At 41.9% G+C, this 18,501-nt stretch overlaps 1 protein-coding gene across 2 annotated transcripts in view; it reads left to right on the top strand.

Annotated features, from left to right (window-relative positions):
* The window catches only part of DOCK1 (dedicator of cytokinesis 1), a 527,155-nt gene that overhangs the window by 305,125 nt on the left and 203,529 nt on the right, over positions 1–18,501 (top strand). For both annotated transcript variants that reach the window (XM_079899863.1, XM_079899862.1), the window contains exon 28: positions 15,904–16,005. In XM_079899863.1, coding sequence (XP_079755989.1) covers positions 15,904–16,005 — 102 coding nt within the window. The remainder of the gene's footprint in view (positions 1–15,903; positions 16,006–18,501) is intronic.

Below are 18,501 nucleotides of genomic sequence, written 5' to 3'. Positions count from 1 at the left end.
CGGTGCCTCCTTTTTATTTTTATGCGTGAGTCAGGTACCTGAAATGTCTGTGATTGTCATGTTAAAACATTAATCTTCGAAATAGGTGAATTTGGTTTAAAGAGATTAATCTTAAGAAAACAGTGTTTTATATTCCCTAATTAAAACTGTGGTGGTCACCATTATGATTGGTAATTACAAGACACAGCTCTAAATTTTGAGAAGAGTAGGGGAATGGCTTCTTCTAGTATTTTCATTAAGTCTGTGTAGGAATAGATAGACGTGAATAATGTGTACATAACTCTGGGTACTCGCTGTATATTTTGATGGATATCCCGTTGAATATTTTTCTCAACATCTTGGAAGGGGTTTTGGTTTTGTCTTGTTTTTGCAGAATGTGATGTGACAGTATCTACAGTGTATACTTGCCAGGTGCCTGATGATACCTCAGAGCAAGTACCAGAGGGTCTCCTTAAGATACTAAGGAGCTTTAAACAAGAGCTTCACTTGTCAGGGTTGAGTGAAGCTCTTGTTTAAGTTTAGCTGACAGTGAGCTCCCTGTCAACACACTCTGGCCAATAGAATGTGAGTTTCATGAGGGCTTCTGGAACAGTGCCTAACACAGTGTGCCTCTGTAAATGTTTGTTAGACCATGCCCTTCCTAGGAAATGGGATTTATGAAGAAATGTCCCTCTTCTAAGTTTTGTTTTATTATAGCTTGGCCTTACATATTTATTTTGGGGGGTGGTACCTTTCTTGCCCCCTTAGTAAAATTTAACAGCATCCCTATGTGCTCTTTTTTTTTTTTTTTCTTTTTGCAGTACGCGGGCCTCTCACTGTTGTGGCCTCTCCCGCTGCGGAGCACAGGCTCCGGACGCGCAGGCTCAGCGGCCATGGCTCACGGGCCCAGCCGCTCCGCGGCGTGTGGGATCCTCCCGGACCGGGGCACGAACCCGCGTCCCCTGCATCGGCAGGCGGACTCTCAACCACTGCGCCACCAGGGAAGCCCCCTGTGTGCTCTTTTGATGCGTAATTCTACTGCTGGATCTTTTTGCCCTTCAATATAAAACTCTTATATTTTAGTAATATCCATAATCCTTTTTGTTTTATCTTCACATATTTTGTCAGAGATGATCTCTAGGTTAGGAATTTTCCTTAACATCTTAAGGTCTATCTGAAGCCAATATCCAGGAGACTAGATATTAAATATTCTCACCATCCATAAAAATGGCAATTACGGGACATGACAGGTGTGTTAGCTAACCATAAGTTGTGATTGTGTTGCAGTATATAAATGTATGAAATCAACACATTGTATGCCTTAAACTGTGTCAATTAAATCTCAATTAAAAAAATAAAAATAACACATTAGACCCTAAAGGCATGCATGCCCATTAAAATCTCTAAAAACAACCCCAAAGATGCTGGCTCTTATTACAACTTGCCATCATCTTGGTGGTGAGGACCTGTGTAGTAGGTCCAGAAACAGAAATACAGTTGATAGCGATTGGAAAGGACAACACAAAATTGTTGACAGATGTTGGCTTGGTCTGTTTTAACATCTCTCCCCAGGCCCCCCTCCACACCCCCCTCATAACAAAGACTACAGGGAGTGATGACAGATTTCTGCAAGTTGACAGTCAATGGTTTTCCCAAGTATACAAATAAAAATATAGAGAAAAATTTAAAGCTTTTTGGAGAAAAAGCTCTCCTCCCACTAGGAACAATAATACAAGAGCCGTTTAAGATCCATATGATGAAAATCACAAAATATTCCTGAATGGCGTCAAAAGAGACTTGAACAAACGGAGAGACACTGGGTGCGTGTAATTGAGAAGGCTGCTATCATAAGCCTTCTCAATGAATTTAAAAATTCAGTGCCACCTCAATTTCAATTCCAGTGGGACTTGTTTCACGCTCAGTAATGTGGTTCTAAAGTTCATGCGAAAGAATAGATTGGCATGGACACTCAGGGAAATGTGAAAACCAAGGGTAGTGATGTAGGACTTGTACTACAGATAACAAACCATTTGAAAGCTAAAGCTACAGTAACTGAGGTATGATCCAATGTTCATTAAAAGTAGTCTCTTTCTATATATGTGAGAGCAAGAATGAATCCACCAGAATATCAATATTAGTTGCATATCATCTTATGGGGATTTTATGATTTTCAAATTTTCTTCTTTATATATATATATTTCTTCTTCTTTTTACTGTGTGATCATATATATATATGATCATACAGTAAAATTCACCCTTTTTAGTTCTGAATTTTGATGGATATATACAGTTGTGTAATCACCACCAAATACAAAGTTAGAGGATTGTGATATGCCTAAAAAAGTCCCCCCTCATCATTCCCCTCTGGAGTCAAGCGTCTCCCCTTTGTCACTGTAGTTTTGGGTTTCTAGAATGTCACATAAATGAATTGATACACTGTGTCGCCGTTTGTGTTGACGTCTTTCAGTTAGCACAGTTTTTTTTTTTCTTTGAAACAAAAGAAACCCTTGGTGTTTGAGAACGATGCACATTTGTTTATTCAGTAGTAGGTCCATTGTATTGCGCAGTACTATTCCGTCACATGGATTTACCACGGTCTGTTGATCCACTTACTAGGTAATAGACATGTAAGGTGTCTCCATGTTTGGCAATTAAGACTAAGACTGTCTATAAATATTTGTATAGAGGTCTTTGTGTGGATGTATGTTTTCATTTCTCTTGGGTAAATACCTAGAAGCAGGAAGGTTGGGTCCTGCCAAACCTTTTCCAAAATGTCTGTATCCTTTTGCCTTCAGACCAGCAACATAGGAGAATGTCTGTTCTGCAACTTCCTGCTTTTTTTTTTTTTTTTTAAACTTCAGCCATTCTAATAGGTGTGTAGTGGTATCTCACTGTGGTTTTAATTTGCATTTTCCTAATTATTAGTGACACTGAACATGGTTTCATGTCTGTCTCGGCCATTTGTATCTCCTTTTAAGTGAAATGTCTCTTTAAATTTTTTTGCCAGTTTTTCGATTTGGTTGGTTGTTAATTGAGTTTTCAGAATTCTTTATATATTCTGGATACAAGCCCTTTGTCTAAGATGTGTTTTGCAAATATTTTCTCCAGTTCTGCAGTCTACCTTTTCACCTTCTTTTCACTGTCTTTCAAAGAGCAAAGTTTTTGATTTTGAAGAAGTTCTTTTGGTCATTTTTATCTTTTATGTTTCATGCTTTTTGTATCCCAGGAAGTATATGCCAAATCCAAGGTCAGAACGGTTTTCCTTGTGTTTTCTTCTAGAAGTTCTGCTGTTTTGGGGGTTTTGCATTTATGTCTATGTTACATTTTGTGTTGATTTTTGTATATGAGGCAGGGTGAGGATCAATTCTCTCTCCCCACCCCCTGCCTTTTTGTTTGGGACTTTTCATATGTGTCTAATTGTACCATTTGAAAATACCACTTGTTGAAAAGATTATACTTTTTCATTGAATTTTCTTGACACCTTTGTTGAAAATCTGTTAACCATATGCGTGCAGTCAGGTTTTTTCATCTATAGGCCTTTTTCACCAGTACCGCACAGTCTTAATATCTGTAGTTTTATAGTCAGTCGTAAAAGCAGGTAGTGTGTGTCCTTTTACATTTTTCAAGATTTCTTTGGCTGTTTCACATTATTTGCTTTTCCACTTAAAGTTTAGAATCAGATTGTTAATTTCTACAATAACCTCCTGCTGACTGTAGCTCACTTGGCGTCCTCACTATATTGATTCTTCCAAAGCATGAACATAATATGTATCTCCAGTTTTTTTAGGTATTCTTTGACTCTGTTTTGAACGTTTTGTGACTTTAGCGTACAAATTTCGTGACTTGTAAAGTGTTCTTGTGTGTTTTATCTGTCATCATCACCACCAGCACCATTATAGCCATCACTTGCGTATGTACCCAGACACTGGGCCCAGGCCAGTGGGCTTGGCCAGTGTCCCATAATCTGGAGCTGTCTGCTGCTCCCTCTCCCGTCCCCTCCCCCTTCTTCCCTTTCTTCCCCCTCCTCCTCCGTCTTCCTTTTTTTTTTTAAACTTTGGTCCGAGGGCTGTTTCTTGCTCTTCTCATCTTCTAATTGTGTATTGGCCAGGTGGCTTAAACTCTCTCTATACTCTTATCTGTAAAAAGGAGTTAATATCCTCTATACACCCCCTGAAAAAAGCTAGGGTAAGGATGTTTTCCTCAAAAAGTTATTCCTCATGATTTAACATTTTTGGCATAAAATACTACCTCAGCGATAATGTGTCCTTCACATTCCATCGAACCGGGGGGCACAGCTGTAATGAGGAAGAGTGTGTGGGGGGGTGAGTTTCAGATTGAGTATCTTCATCCCCAAGGACCTTTGACCTAATAGTTTCAACCCCCATTGAGGATCCTTGCTGGAATCAACCATTGCTTTAGGAGCTGAAACTGGTGATTTCCTAATTTTTTTGTCCCATCTACATTGTTTCGTCTGTAAGAAAAGAGCCTTACCTTTGCCTCTCTGGCCACCTGCCTCACCAATCCCCTTGCTCATGTATCAACATAGACTCAAGGACTTTCCATGTGTTGTAATCCATTGCTCTCCTTGTTCATTGTGACACTCGGGTGTCGCAGGTGTCCCACTGTGGCCAGGATAGCCTCTTCCAGCATCCTCCTCATCCTGCCTTGGTCCCAGGCCCCCTGTGTGTGCTCCTTCTGGGCGGTGCTGTGTCTACTCACCTGACCAAGCCCCGGAACTCCATGCTTTCAACGCAGCACCCACTCTTTGTGAGTTGAGCGTTGCACCTGTTAATACTCTGCAACATTTTGAATCTTTTCATCATTTTGGCCTTATCCCCACACTTTCTTATGGATATTCCAAGTGGCTCCATCTCCTCCGAATCTTGGGGACCTTCGATTTCCTCAGGACTGTGGTGAAGGGAGATGAGATGGGCGTGAAGCCCCAGTGGGGTGTGCTTCATACTTGCAGTGTTTTCTTACACACCTGCTCGACAGGTACATTGCTCTGCAAAATTTCTCTTGGGTACCCCCCAGATTGAGTCCCACTTCCCCATAGTAGGAAATTTTGAAAATAAACCTCAAGGCACTTAGAGCCTAAATCACTTTGGGTGCTTACGCAGTCGTAAGCAGACGAGCTATGGGTGATGTGATGTGTGGCGTCTGAGCCTGTATCTGCGCACAGTAGATGTATTTATGTATGTATAAGTCACTATTTCCCAAGAAATAATATCTTATAAACGAGATCATCCCTGTTTCTTTTATATAATAATCTCATATTCCCAAATATATTTTATTCTCCTTAAAGATTCATTAATTTTTTTAACCCTTGGTATGTGACGTAGTTTTCTCCTCACTGACTCATGTAACCAATATAAATAATATTGAGGGACAGCATCCATTTATGATTCATATAGAGGAATTTCATTTCATCCAGTAAAGAGTTTCAACTTTAATCTATAACTGTGATGGTAAGAGTGTCCTTTATGGACAGAAGTCAATTTAAAAAATACGGAGAGCATTGATCCTCCTTCAGAGGCAAAATTTTATTAAGACTCAGTTACTCTTGTTTCTGTTACAGTGTATTTACAGTTACTATATATCATGGGAGAACATTTGAAAAATCTGATTATTTTAAATTATCTGATTTTCTGAGTTTATGAAAATAAATATAAAATTTTCTGCTATACTCCGACTTACGCTAGCAACAAATGAATTCTATCAAGAAGTTGTATACAAAGTATATATTCCTCATTATTACATAAAGTATAAATTGTATACATAAAATTTGACTGTGATTTATTTTCATCCCTTATAACAAATGTGAATATGTGTTTAATGTATTATATTGAATAAGCAGCAAATGTTGTTATGATTAATACAAGATCCAGATAGTCCCTTTTGGTATATTCGTCCTATAAACATCTTCTTACAATTACTGCCACTGTAAAATGGAAAATGATTTTGTTTTTAAAATTAGATTTCTTTCTTTATAGTGTCTGCAATGATATGAAATACTGGCATTCAATTAAAATTTAAGATTCAGGTTTAATTTTGTTGCTAGTAGTTGTAAAAGAGCTAATAGATGACATTAGTTTCTCAACTCTACTATTTTTAATTTTGTATAGCTTCTTTTTACAGTCATCCCTCACTCCGTGGTCCTTTATATTGATAAAATAAGGGATCGCAATATTTTGGAAACTAAATAAGTGAAAATTAACTGTACTTTGGATAAAGGATTCATGGGACTGAATTTATCTTTAAATGAGAAAGGGAACAAAAGACAGCCCTCAATTTCGCCATGGATTGTATTTCTGGGAAAGATGTACCAAGTTCAAATTATGTGAGTGAATATTTATTTTTCCAAGAACCTCAGTGTTAACAATAGTACCCGATTCAGCCGTTTTGTTGTATCTTATGCTTAAGCACATATTTACTTAACAAGACGTGAAATACTCTGCAAAGTACAGCAGTGACTTTTGCCTTCTGATGTTTTTCACGTGGGGCACTGTCTTCTTACCTTCATTTTACACCGTTGTTCTATCTGCATTATCATTTCTTCCTTGTAACCCCCATCCTAAAAGGGTTAAGTAATTTCCTATGATGGGAAAACACAGAAGTGAAGAAATCAAAGCAAAGGTGAAGAAAACTGTCTTGTATCTATTTCACAAATCTAAAGAGAAAGAACAATTTCACAAGGATCATAGAATTTGGAAGGAGTTTTCCAAGCAGGTTATTATTGTTTTAAATCAGAATAGTATATTACTTGGTTTACAAGGACAGATCGTTTGACTTGCCCTGAGAATTAGCTGCCCCTTCACCGGCCCCTCCATGAGCAATTCCCGATCCACACCTGCAACTCTTTTTGCTTTTCATTTGTTCTTGAATGTTTGAGATTCATTGTTCTATCCGTAGTGTTCCAAAATCTCACAAGTATGAGTCTGGATCGTGCTTGACACACAGTGGGCCCTTTCATTTTGTGCATGCATGACACTTTAGAAAAATTATCTTACATCTCTTAATTAATTTAAGTTTTATTTAAAATTTTTGACAGCTTCATTGAGATCTAATTTATATGCCATAAAATTCATCTATTTAATGTGAACGATTTAAGGGTTTTAACTGTACGCACAGAGTTGTTTAACCATCACCATGATCAATTTTAGAATACTGTCATCATCCTCAAAGGAAATCTGTATGCAATAGCAGTCACTCCCCATTTCCGCCCAAACCTCCAGCCCTTGGCAATCACAAGTCTAACTTTCTGCTTTTGTAGGTTTGCCTATCCTGGACATTTTCTAGAAATAGAATTATGCAAAATATGATCATCTGTGATTGGTTTGTCAATTTCTGCAAAGCAGCCAGCTGGAATTTTGATAGGGATTGGGTTGAATCTGTACCTCAATTTAGAGAGTATAGCCATGTTAACAATATTAAGTCTTCTCATCCATGAACGTGGGATATCTTTCTATTAATTTAGGTCCTCTTTTATTCCTTTAACGCTACCTTCTAGTTTTCAGGGACCAAGTTAAATTTATTCTTAAGTATTTTTTCGATACTTTTGTCAGTGGAATTTTTTTTCTCTCTCTCTGTGTCTTCTTGTTCTACTTTTGGAGGATTTCAATAGTTTTTTATCCCGACGCTTCTATTAAAATGTTTATTTTTGCTAATACAGCTGAAATATTCCAGAATCATTTCTTTGTCTTTGTCCCTTTTTTTCTTTTTATAACATCATGTTCTTGTTTTATGGATATAATCTCCTATCTACCTGAGGAAAATAATGATCGTTCTTTGAATTTTCTTATGTTTTCTAAATTTTCTTTCATTCCTCTGGCTTCTGTTTTTGTTTGTTCAGGTCTCCTTTATTAACGCTTGGTTGACTTTTCTCACAGAGCTTGGAGGCTGCTGGGCTTCACTGCATGGCAAACCACTGTGGGCTGGGCTCTCACGCTGTCAGAATCTCCATGGGAAGTTAGTGGGTATGCTCTTGTGCTGGTCAGTTTCTCCAAAGAGGATTCTTCCAGTCTCCTGTTCCAGTTTGCTGTGGGGCTAAGCCTGGTGGAGGGGCTGAGCCTTGCTGCTTTGCTGGGAGCTGAGCCGAGCAGAGTGGGGAGTTTACAGTGATTGGCTTCTTTTTTCTTTTATTTAATTTATTTCTTTTTGGCTGTGTTGGGTCTTTGTTGCTGCGCATGGGCCTTCTCTAGTTGTGGCGAGCAGGGGCTACTCTTCGTTGCGGTGCATGGGCTTCTCATTGCGGTGGTTTCGCTTGTTGTGGAGCATGGGCTCTAGGCACGTGGGCTCACTAGTTGTGTTTCACAGGCTCTAGAGCACAGTGTCAGTAGTTGTGGCGCGCGGGCTTAGTTGCTCCGTGGCATGTGGGATCCTCCCAGATGAGGGCTCAAACCCATGTCCCCTTCATTGGCCGGTGGATTTCCAACCACTGCGCCACCAGGGAAGCCCCCAGTGATTGGCTTATCATTGGATAGTCTCAGCCAGGTGGCTCCTGCTCCTGTCTCTTTTGCTTTGTCCAGAGGATAAACACGTGGTTCCCTGCCGGGAGTGAGCGGGGTTCCCTTGGTGGATGTGCTGGGGTGGGCATATTGGCCACGTTTTAAAGACATCAGTGCTTTTGGTTTCCACCTGACATGCAGCCTCGCTTTCTGAGTACCTGGCACCTCCAGTTTCCGAGCCTTCCTAGGGTTCTCTGCCAGAATCAACAGGATTCCTGATAGATACGCACTCCCTTCCTGCCTCCAGGGCAGCCGGTAACCATTCCTGCATCTACTTGTCAGCTTCCAGAATTCTCTTGTCTGTAGTTGTGTCTCTTCTTATTCTCTTGGTCTTTGTGGGTTTGTGAGGTTTTTTGTTTTTAAACATCTTTATTGGAGTATAATTGCATTACAATGGTGTGTTAGTTTCTGCTGTATAACAAAGTAAATCAGCTATACATATACATATATCGCATATCCCCTCCCTCTTTCATCTCCCTCCCACCCTCCCTATCCTACCCCTCTAGGTGGTCACAAAGCACCGAGCTGATCTCCCTGGGCTATGTGGCTGCTTCCCACTAGCTATCTGGTTTGTGAGTTGTAAAAACTTTTTTATTGTCAGTTTAATGTGAAGAGACAGATGAGTTTGTGTTTTCATTGTTTTAAATTTGTTATGTGGAAGCCCCCTACGTATATTTTCACAAACATCATCTCTACGGAGACTTCGGAGGACGCTTTGGGGCAGTTAATGACATTTTGGGATATTATTTGTGTTATCTTTTTGGACTCCCTATTTTTCTCTCTTAAATTTCCTTGTAACAAATAGAACCTGTAAATGTTTCATCATTGGCTTTCCCTCTTGAAAACAGGAAGCCTTTGCGTTCTCGAGAGCTTTCTCCTCATCTGTCCAAGAACTTATCCGTACGGGGATTTATTTCACGTCACCCCTGCCTCTGAAACAGAGCACTCAGCTCTCAATTACATTCCCTTCTCCAAATCCTCGTCCTCATAACGTTGCTTTACAGTATTGATTCTTTGGCTGGAATGCTCCCCAATATGAAAGTCATCCAGAATCCATCAAGTCATCTGTCTTCCTGTCTTTACTACAATTCTTGCCCAGTGTCATTTAGCAGTATCATTGGGGATTACTTTTTCTTTAATTTTTAATGGTGATGAAGTAGGTTTGTTTTCATTGATATATTTGAAATGAAACATATAAATGAGAATTCCTCTTCAAAGCACTTGCCTTCGTGAAACACGTTTAAAATTTTTTTTTTTTTTTTTTTTTTTTTTTTTTTTTGCGGTACGCGGGCCTCTCACTGCTGTGGCCTCTCCCTTAGCGGGGCACAGGCTCCGGACGCGCAGGCTCAGCGGCCATGGCTCACGGGCCCAGCCGCTCCGCGGCATGTGGGATCTTCCCGGACGGGGGCACGAACCCGTGTCCCCTGCATCGGCAGGCGGACTCTCAACCACTGCGCCACCAGGGAAGCCCACGTTTAAAATTTTTAACATCTCATCACTGGCCACCAAGAAGTGTAATCCCCGATTCAAATAATAGATTCTCCTCTGATTCAAGCCTGGTGCCCGTCCTCCAGACTCCATGCTCCTGGGGCTCTCTCCGCATCTCCAGTAGCTTCTGTGGTTTGGAGCTGCCCCCAAATCCCTTGGCGTTCAGAACACTTGGACGAGAGTTAACTTTTCTTCCTGTGCCGAGTGCCCCACGCACAATGTGAGCCCCGCGGTCATATGAAACATTCTGGACTGGCGGATGGAATTACCAAGAGCAATTTCATACGTTATTGTTCAAGCCACATAACTCAGTCCTGATGTTAGTACATAAAGGAAGCACCCCTTCACAGCTCAGGCCTGTGAGTTCAAATCCTTGGGATGTTTCCTTCTAGTTCATGTACTCAGTCTTGGACCTTAGACTAGCCAAAGATGACAAAGATACCATTGAAAAGAACTCATCCTAAGTTCCCATTCTCCAAAATCTGTTCTTCTTAAAAACCTTCTGTCTCTATATCCTGTAGGGACTTTGTGCATTCACTAGCCTGCCGCTCAGTGTCCCCTGCTCCACCAGCAGTGCTCCATTCTACCTGTCCTCTGTCTTACCTGTCCTCCTTCCTACCTGTCTTCCATCCAATCTGTCCTTCATTCTACCTCTCCACCTGCCTAGAGCACTGGGGTGCCAGACAGATTTAAAACTGGGGCATTGAGGGTAGTTCTAGGAGGGAGGGCTCAGAGGCAAGTTCAGTCCAGGGCTTGAGCAGCAGTGACCTAGTCCTCGTGGATGGGGGAGCCCCATGAAAGAGATTTTTGAGGGTAAGGGAGTAGGAAATGGGGACTCACGGGCAGAGGGAGAAGGAGGAGATCTCATCTGTTTCTCTCAGGACTACCTTTTAAAATACTAATATAGGGACTTCCCTGGTGGCACAGTGGTTAAGAATCCACCTGCGATGCAGGGGACACAGGTTTGAACCCTGGTCTGGGAAGATCCCACATGCCACGGAGCAAATAAGCCCGTGCGCCACAACTACTGAGCCTGCGCTGTAGAGCCCATGAGCCACAACTACTGAGCCCGCGTGCCACAACTACTGAGCCCACATGTCACAACTACTGGAGTGTGCGCCTAGAGCCCATTCGCTGCAACAAGAGAAGCTCCCCACTCGCCACAACTAGAGGAAGCCCACATGCAGCAACAAAGACCCTATGCAGCCAAAAATCAATCAATCAATAAAAATTTATATAAAAATAAAATACTAATATATTTTCCATTATAAAAGTAATCTGGGGGCTGCCCTGGTGGCGCAGTGGTTGAGAGTCCGCCTGCCGATGCAGGGGACACGGGTTCGTGCCCCGGTCCGGGAAGATCCCACGTGCCGCGGAGCGGCTGGGCCCATGAGCCATGGCCACTGAGCCTGCGCGTCCGGAGCCTGTGCTCCACAACAGGAGAGGCCACAACAGTGAGAGGCCCGCGTACCGCAAAAGAAAAAAAAAAGCTGGGCTCCTCCTCCCATCCCACGACTGTCTGGTGTCTTTTCTTCTAATTGTTTCTTCTTTTTTATTTTTTTCCTATGCTATATTTATATTCTTTGTTTTGCTGAAAAGTATATGTACCATAATTATGTCTGATTTTCATCGTTGAGCATTTTCTTATGTTATTAAAATAGTTCATATTTTCATGATTAGTATTTGATGGTGGCATAATGTTTCATCAGAAAACTATGGTGTGGTTACGTGATTTAGCAAATAAAAATCTACTTCAGGTAAACAACAGATCATTTTCTTAGTATATGAATGTCTGATGTGAAATTTCCAATACAAAATTTGGGACATACTTACTTATCTGAGATTCAAATTGAACTGGGCATCCTGTATTTTATCTTTCAACCTTACAAAATCTCATATTACTTATACAGTTCCTAGCTGTTGAACATTGAGATGTTTTCAGTGATGCAATGGACATCTTTGGGCATAAAATTTCTAATTCTGAATTACTTCCTTAGGTGGCTTGTTAGAAGTAGAATTACCCTGAGGAGATGAGTATCTTTTTTCCCAAGACTTTTCAAAGCTATTGCCAAATCACTTTTTAAAAAGGTTACAGCAATTTATGCTCCCACCAGTGGCATCTAAGAGTGCTCATCCCCTGCGCCCGTGCTAACATTATCATCACTTAAATACTCCTCTGCTACTTTGGCAGGCAAATGATGATATACCGTTTTCATCTTTGATTACTAATGAACTTCACATTTTTTGTTTATGAGGCTTTCTTTCCATGACCTGATTTTTAAGTTTTCTTCCAGTGCCTCCTGATTTCTCTGTCCCTGTTTTGCATTGCTTTGAAGTCACAAGGAATATGTCTTATTTTTATTTATTTACTCATTTTTACTCAGCCACTGGGGCTGGAACCCCGTCCCCAGGCTCAGGTTCCAGGAGGAATTCTGCACAATCACCACCGGCCTACCTGCCAGCCCACCCACTGTCTGACATGAAAGCTTCCTAGGACTTCTAAATGCATTTCCAATAAATCAATGACAAAGCATAGAATAGTAATTTTATTCTGAGCCTGCAGAATAAGTTTCTTTTGACAGCTCTCCCCCATTTCTGTTTCTGGTGTACGATTGGTTTCAAATACAGCTTCCATAAATACCTGCTTTTCATCTACCCGTAAAAACCCACCACTCTGCTCTAGAGGGTTCCGCGGAGTTCACGTGGGCATTCATGCTCCGTAGCGTCCGCTATGCTGCTTCTCTAAAGATACTGGCCCCCATGGATGGGACTCCATTCCAAAGGAAAGGGGGAGCCTTTCTGTGAAATTTGACAGGAATATTACCTCTTTCCTAGTGGGGTCTAAAGCTTCAGCTTAGAAAAGGGCTGAAATAGCAAGATTTGCTTCCTCTCCGAAAGACTGAACCGTACACATTGCTTCTGGAACATTTCCTTAAGTTAAGTAAAGAGCACATTTGCACCTGCTGGCCTTTTTTTTTTTTTTGCAGTGCACGGGCCTCTCACTGTTGTGGCCTCTCCCGTTGCGGAGCACAGGCTCCAGACGTGCAGGCACAGCGGCCATGGCTCACGGGCCCATCCGCTCCGCGGCATGTGGGATCCTCCCGGACTGGGGCACGAACCCACATCCCCTGCATCGGCAGGCGGACTCTCAACCACTGCGCCACCAGGGAAGCCCCTTTGGCCTTTTGACCTCTAACTCATGGCGATGACCTGCCTCTGTCCCTTTCTCTGGGCTACTCCATTTAGTCCCCATTGCAGTTAAATAGGAGGCCATTTGGTTGCCCTCTCTGTGACGTTCTCATCCAGAGAGAAGGCTTCCCGACCGGCCATTTAAGTATTCCCAGGCCTTGCTTTATGGAAATTGCTACGTTCTCTTCAGTTTTTCATGTCATGCATCGTGTCAGTTCCCCTAGCCTTTGCCTTGCATGAATTTTCAGCATTACATGGCACTCTGCTCCCTAAATTATGTCCACGTCACGTGTTCGAGTATCTGGCCAGACTCCTGATGCTCTAGGTTTTTTCCATTAATGTTACTCAGTGTGCCTGTCCTTTGCATTTTCAAGACTGCTCTGGGGCTGGGGTCTTCTTTTCTTTCCACTTTCAACTTGATATCTTAAGTACAGTACATAATGTCTATTGCTCTGAATTATACAGCTACCTTTGTGATTTCAATGATTCTAATTTGTAAGTCCCTATTCTTTAACTCTTTTGACACGCAGAGAATTAATCTGAGCCCCTGTTAGGTGAACCTTGACTGATATAGGCCTTTTCTTGCTCTAGAAAAGCTCCCTGTCTAGTAGGGTGGAGTCCAGGTCACAGCCACCTCGGTCAGGGTAGAAATTGGGACACTGTCTATGGCCGCCTTTCCATTTCCTCATCCTCTTCCCAACTTTCTCTGATGACCACAGAAGTGCATGAAGTCTCTACTTCATGTTGGCCATTGTCAGTGACCTCAGATTTCTCAGAAAAATAATTAAAATGCCTATCTGGATAAGAGGAAAATTAGCTCAGCTACTAAGCACCTACCTTGTAGCTGGTGTGCTGGGTTCACAGCTGGTTTTCCGCATTCTCATCAAGAGGGGAACACCACTCAGCCTCAGTTTTACTGCCTATAAAATGGGACGAGATGAGAATCTGTGGTGTGATTGAATGAGGCCATGGTTCTAATGGCCTGAGCACAGTGCCTGACATATTGCAATTGGTCAGCGTGTAAAATTATGAAGACTGATATCCCAAAGGTGGCATCTCATCAGGAGTAAAGAAGATACAAAGACGGCTTCTCTTGAGCTCAACGGGATGCCAAATATTTACGTATTTCAAAAGTGTATACTCATACGGGCTTCCCTGGTGGCGCAGCGGTTGAGAGTCCGTCTGCTGATGCAGGGGACACGGGTTCGTGCCCCAGTCTGGGAAGATCCCACATGCCGCAGAGCGGCTAGGCCCGTGAGCCATGGCCGCTGAGCCTGCGTGTCCGGAGCCTGTGCTCCGCAACAGGAGAGGCCACAACAGAGAGGCCCACATACCGCAAAAAACAAGCAAACAAACAAACAAAAAAAGTGTATACTCATAAATAGACATTTCACCATTTTACGAATCATTCCTCCAAAGGAAAACAAGCATTATTTAGCTCTTTCCCTGAACACCAACTTGAAATCTAAATTTCAGCAATTATCATCATTAATAAATAGTTTACATTTCCGGGCAAATGGAAGATACCTTATTATCATTATTTTACTTGTTCAACTTACGTAATGCATCCTCTGAGGACCCATTTGGAAGCATATATGTTTATTATAGATATAAAATGGATCCGAAAAAATTTTGGACTTTAACATTTCACTGTAGAGCAGGCATTTGAAATGAATACAAGAGATACTTAGGCATTCGAATACATTGCTTGTAAAACAGTTAGTAAAAGAATGCAATTTGTAAACTCATTTAATAAGGCAAAATTAAGGACGTGTCTCAAAGTATACCTCATCCTATAATTTTACCAGACTTGTGCTAGTTTAATGGGAGAAAATATATGTCCTCTGTTTCTTGAAATATCATTACTTTAGGGGAAAATATTTAAAAGCAAAGAAGTCTTTTAGGGAATTGTTAGCCATGAACCCCAGAAGTGATACATTGCAGTTAATGGCAATGGGACTGCTTAACCCCCTGCTCCCCCGCTAGACCAAATCCCCCTTAGTGTGTCTGCACACACACACACACACACACACACGTGCACAGACCTGCACACGCAAACGTGTCCACATGCACAGCCACTTGCATGCTGGTCACTTCTGTTGCTAAGTGCTCTGGCCCCTCAGTTTCTCCATGTCTTGATTTTGTTTGGTGGTTTCTTTTTTCCCCTTCTTTTCCTTTCCTGCCAGCTCTGTCTGGTATGAGAAATAGCCCCGTCTCTCCCACTTTACATTCTGATGAGACTGCATTCCTCCTCACATGCTTCTGGTGGAGGAGAAGTGAGCCATAACTCATTGTGGAGTCGGTGGTTATTGCCTCCAAATTGGCCAAGGGGGATAGAGGCAGATTTTGAGAAATAAAAGTCCTCTCTTTGCCACAGCCCGGGAGCAGGGGCTGCACACACACTTTGCCTGATAACAGGGGCAGCAACTTTCCAGGGAACACAATGCACAGTGGTGGCGGTTTCGAGCCTGTCTTTCATTGAACATATTTAATGCGAGAATGTTTCAAGCTTGTTTTTTCCAGACTGGACAGTCATGTATCAGGAAACATTTAATGTAGTTAGAAGGAAATGTAGCAAAAGGAAAGATGGTGAGGCTGGAGTGACCACTCTCCTAGCTGGCCAGCCTGGCACATGGCTTCTCCCTGGTGGGCTTTGATCCCAGATGCCTAGTTTACAGCAGTTTCTCCCATGAGTGTCGTGGGTCTCCTCATCTCATTGTATCTTTTGATCTGTTTACAGGGAAACTTCGTGGCCTGTATGACAGCTATTTTACGACAAATGGAAGATTATCATTATGCCCATTTGATCAAGACTTTTGGGAAAATGAGGACCGATGTGGTGGTGAGTGTAACTTTGACTTTCTATAACTGTGTTTTGAGGCCAGCATTTTAGGCAAAACGCTGATGTAAGTATTTCCATTTTCAGTATGATTTTGGACTTGCCTCCACTTGATTTCAGAAGCCACCAGGGATGGTCTAACTAAAGGCGTGTTTGTAAGAAGATAAGGGTCAAGATACAGACTCTCTCCTTCTACTGACCTGGGGAGTGATTCAGGGTGTCAGCCGAGAAAAGTCCCTTTTCTTTTCTCTCCCATGCTTTGTGGTCACGGAAGATTTGGAGATGTTACCCATGGAGAGTCTGTCATTAACTGCTGTTCATTGATTGACTGGCTTTCAATCGCAGAAGCCAGGAAGCATTGTCAGCCTTAATTGTGCTCCGTTATTAATTAGCTTTAGTCACGGAGGCTCATTAGCATTTCTCGAAATAATTCTCTAGTCATCCTCAGTGAGAGTATGATACAACTTAATTAGGAGACGTACAGAGGGGAAGTTAGGAGCTCTGTCCGTAACAAGCTGACGTCGCAGGGCCGTACAGCAGATGTCCTCTGCAAAGCCGCAGCCAATGGGTCTGCAGAGTTTCTGAGTATATGTCCACCTCGGCTCTCCTGTCTGGGAACACAGACTCCATTTCTGAGGCCCCTAGATTCCTACAGACGGCAGCAAGTTCTACTAGCGTTTCCAGAACAAGGTTGGTTGCACTTTACATCAATCTTATTAAGGGATAGAGACAATGCATTTAAGGCTTTTTTCCAAAGGATTAATTCTAATTAAAAAAACGACCTTATTAACTGTTGCTGCTGTATGTGTGTGTGCGTGCGTATGTATATTTAAATTATATATATATAAAATGTTTAATATAATAATAATAATATATGTATTTAAATTTCTAAAAAATTGATTTATACCTTAAAATCATAGCAATTTTCCTTAAATAAAAGTCAAGGAGCAAGAGTGTGTATGTGTTTGCGTGTCTCTGTGTTTAGTCTTCCTTAAAAATATTAACGAGCAGTTGAATGTAGGACTGTACTCAGGCGTGTAACATGTAGCGCATGTGATTATAGCCTGCGATTCTTCAGCAGTCAAGGCACAGTGAAATCAGATTTGCCACGTGAAACATTTCATGCCTCATGTTTGATCAGGGGAAGGATAGTTGTAGCTGAACCTTTATGAACAATTTCCTAGACAACACTTCAGGCTGAATAATAAACTTTTCAGAATGAGAAGCATTACCTGTGCTGAAAACTTAGGACTCCATTTAATTATTTGCCCTTTATCAGAATAGTCACATGATCAAAATCATACTATTCATGCAAACTGTTAAAAATATTTAATCTGGGGCTTCCCTGGTGGCGCAGTGGTTGAGAGTCCGCCTGCTGATGCAGGGGACGCGGGTTCGTGCCCCGGTCCGGGAGGATCCCACGTGCCGCGGAGCGGCTGGGCCCGTGAGCCATGGCCGCTGAGCCTGCGTGTCCGGAGCCTGTGCTCTGCAACGGGAGGGGCCACAACAGTGAGAGGCCCGCGTACCGCAAAACAATACATATATATATATTTAATCTGAATTATTCAGTGTTGCTGTGGATAGGGAAGCTTCAATGTATTGTGAAAAGCGATTATACAAAATAGTGTTTAAAAATGACTAATTTGCCGAATTCCAAGTGTGTACCCTCTCTCCTTCACAGAGTAGATCATCAGATACTTGTTGCATGTTGTGGTCCTGATATCCCAAGGGATTTTGCTTCCTTAGACACAGTAGTTCAGAACAGCAATTATTTGCAGACAATTGGATTTCCATTATAAAATGGCATTTGTGGTTTGGATATCATGAATTCATACTGCAAGGATCGTAAACCTTTTTTATTGTTGTTAATCTGTCAGAACTTTGTAAAGTGTGTTCCTATCTATTAACTATACGTAGAGGGTATTTGACTATTTTCCTACTTGGACAAATGCTCACAAAAATGAAAGGTCGTTTTGTGTTAAATAATTGGAAGTTAATTAGTAATGCAGTGTACGAAGAGCCTAGACCATTTTCTCAAGACTACTTCCTTGTAAGAAGTGCTTCCTCAGGTTTTCACATTCAGCTCTGGTTTGGTTGGATGAGTCATTCCCATACTCATCCCATCCCAAAATCTCAGTTATTATCAACACCAAAGTCACAGGCCTCAGAACTGGTACTTTTACAGTCTCTCAAGTGACCCTTTGGACCCCAAGACAGTGAAAGGATGGAGCACAGCATGGAACTGAAAGGCTAATCCAGGAAAGGAAAAGGGTGGACGCGTTTGGCTCAAAAGTCTCTCATAACAGAGACAGTCCCTTTAGGATGGTGAGCCATGTGGGGTCTTTAAGTTCTTCTGCAGTGGAGATGCTGGCCTGAAGAAGGGGCTGCTAGCTGTCTTGTGTCCCAGTTACTTAAGCAGGACCACAGGTGGAGAACTTACTCAGTGTCCATAGTAAGATCAGAGGTGAAGAGGAGTACTCTGGACCTTCCAGGGGAGCC

The sequence above is a fragment of the Stenella coeruleoalba genome (genome assembly GCF_951394435.1).
Source record: "Stenella coeruleoalba genome assembly, chromosome: 16".
NCBI lineage: Eukaryota > Metazoa > Chordata > Mammalia > Artiodactyla > Delphinidae > Stenella > Stenella coeruleoalba.
The sequence above is the reverse complement of the archived record's forward strand: the minus strand, read 5'-3'. Positions and strand labels throughout refer to the sequence as shown.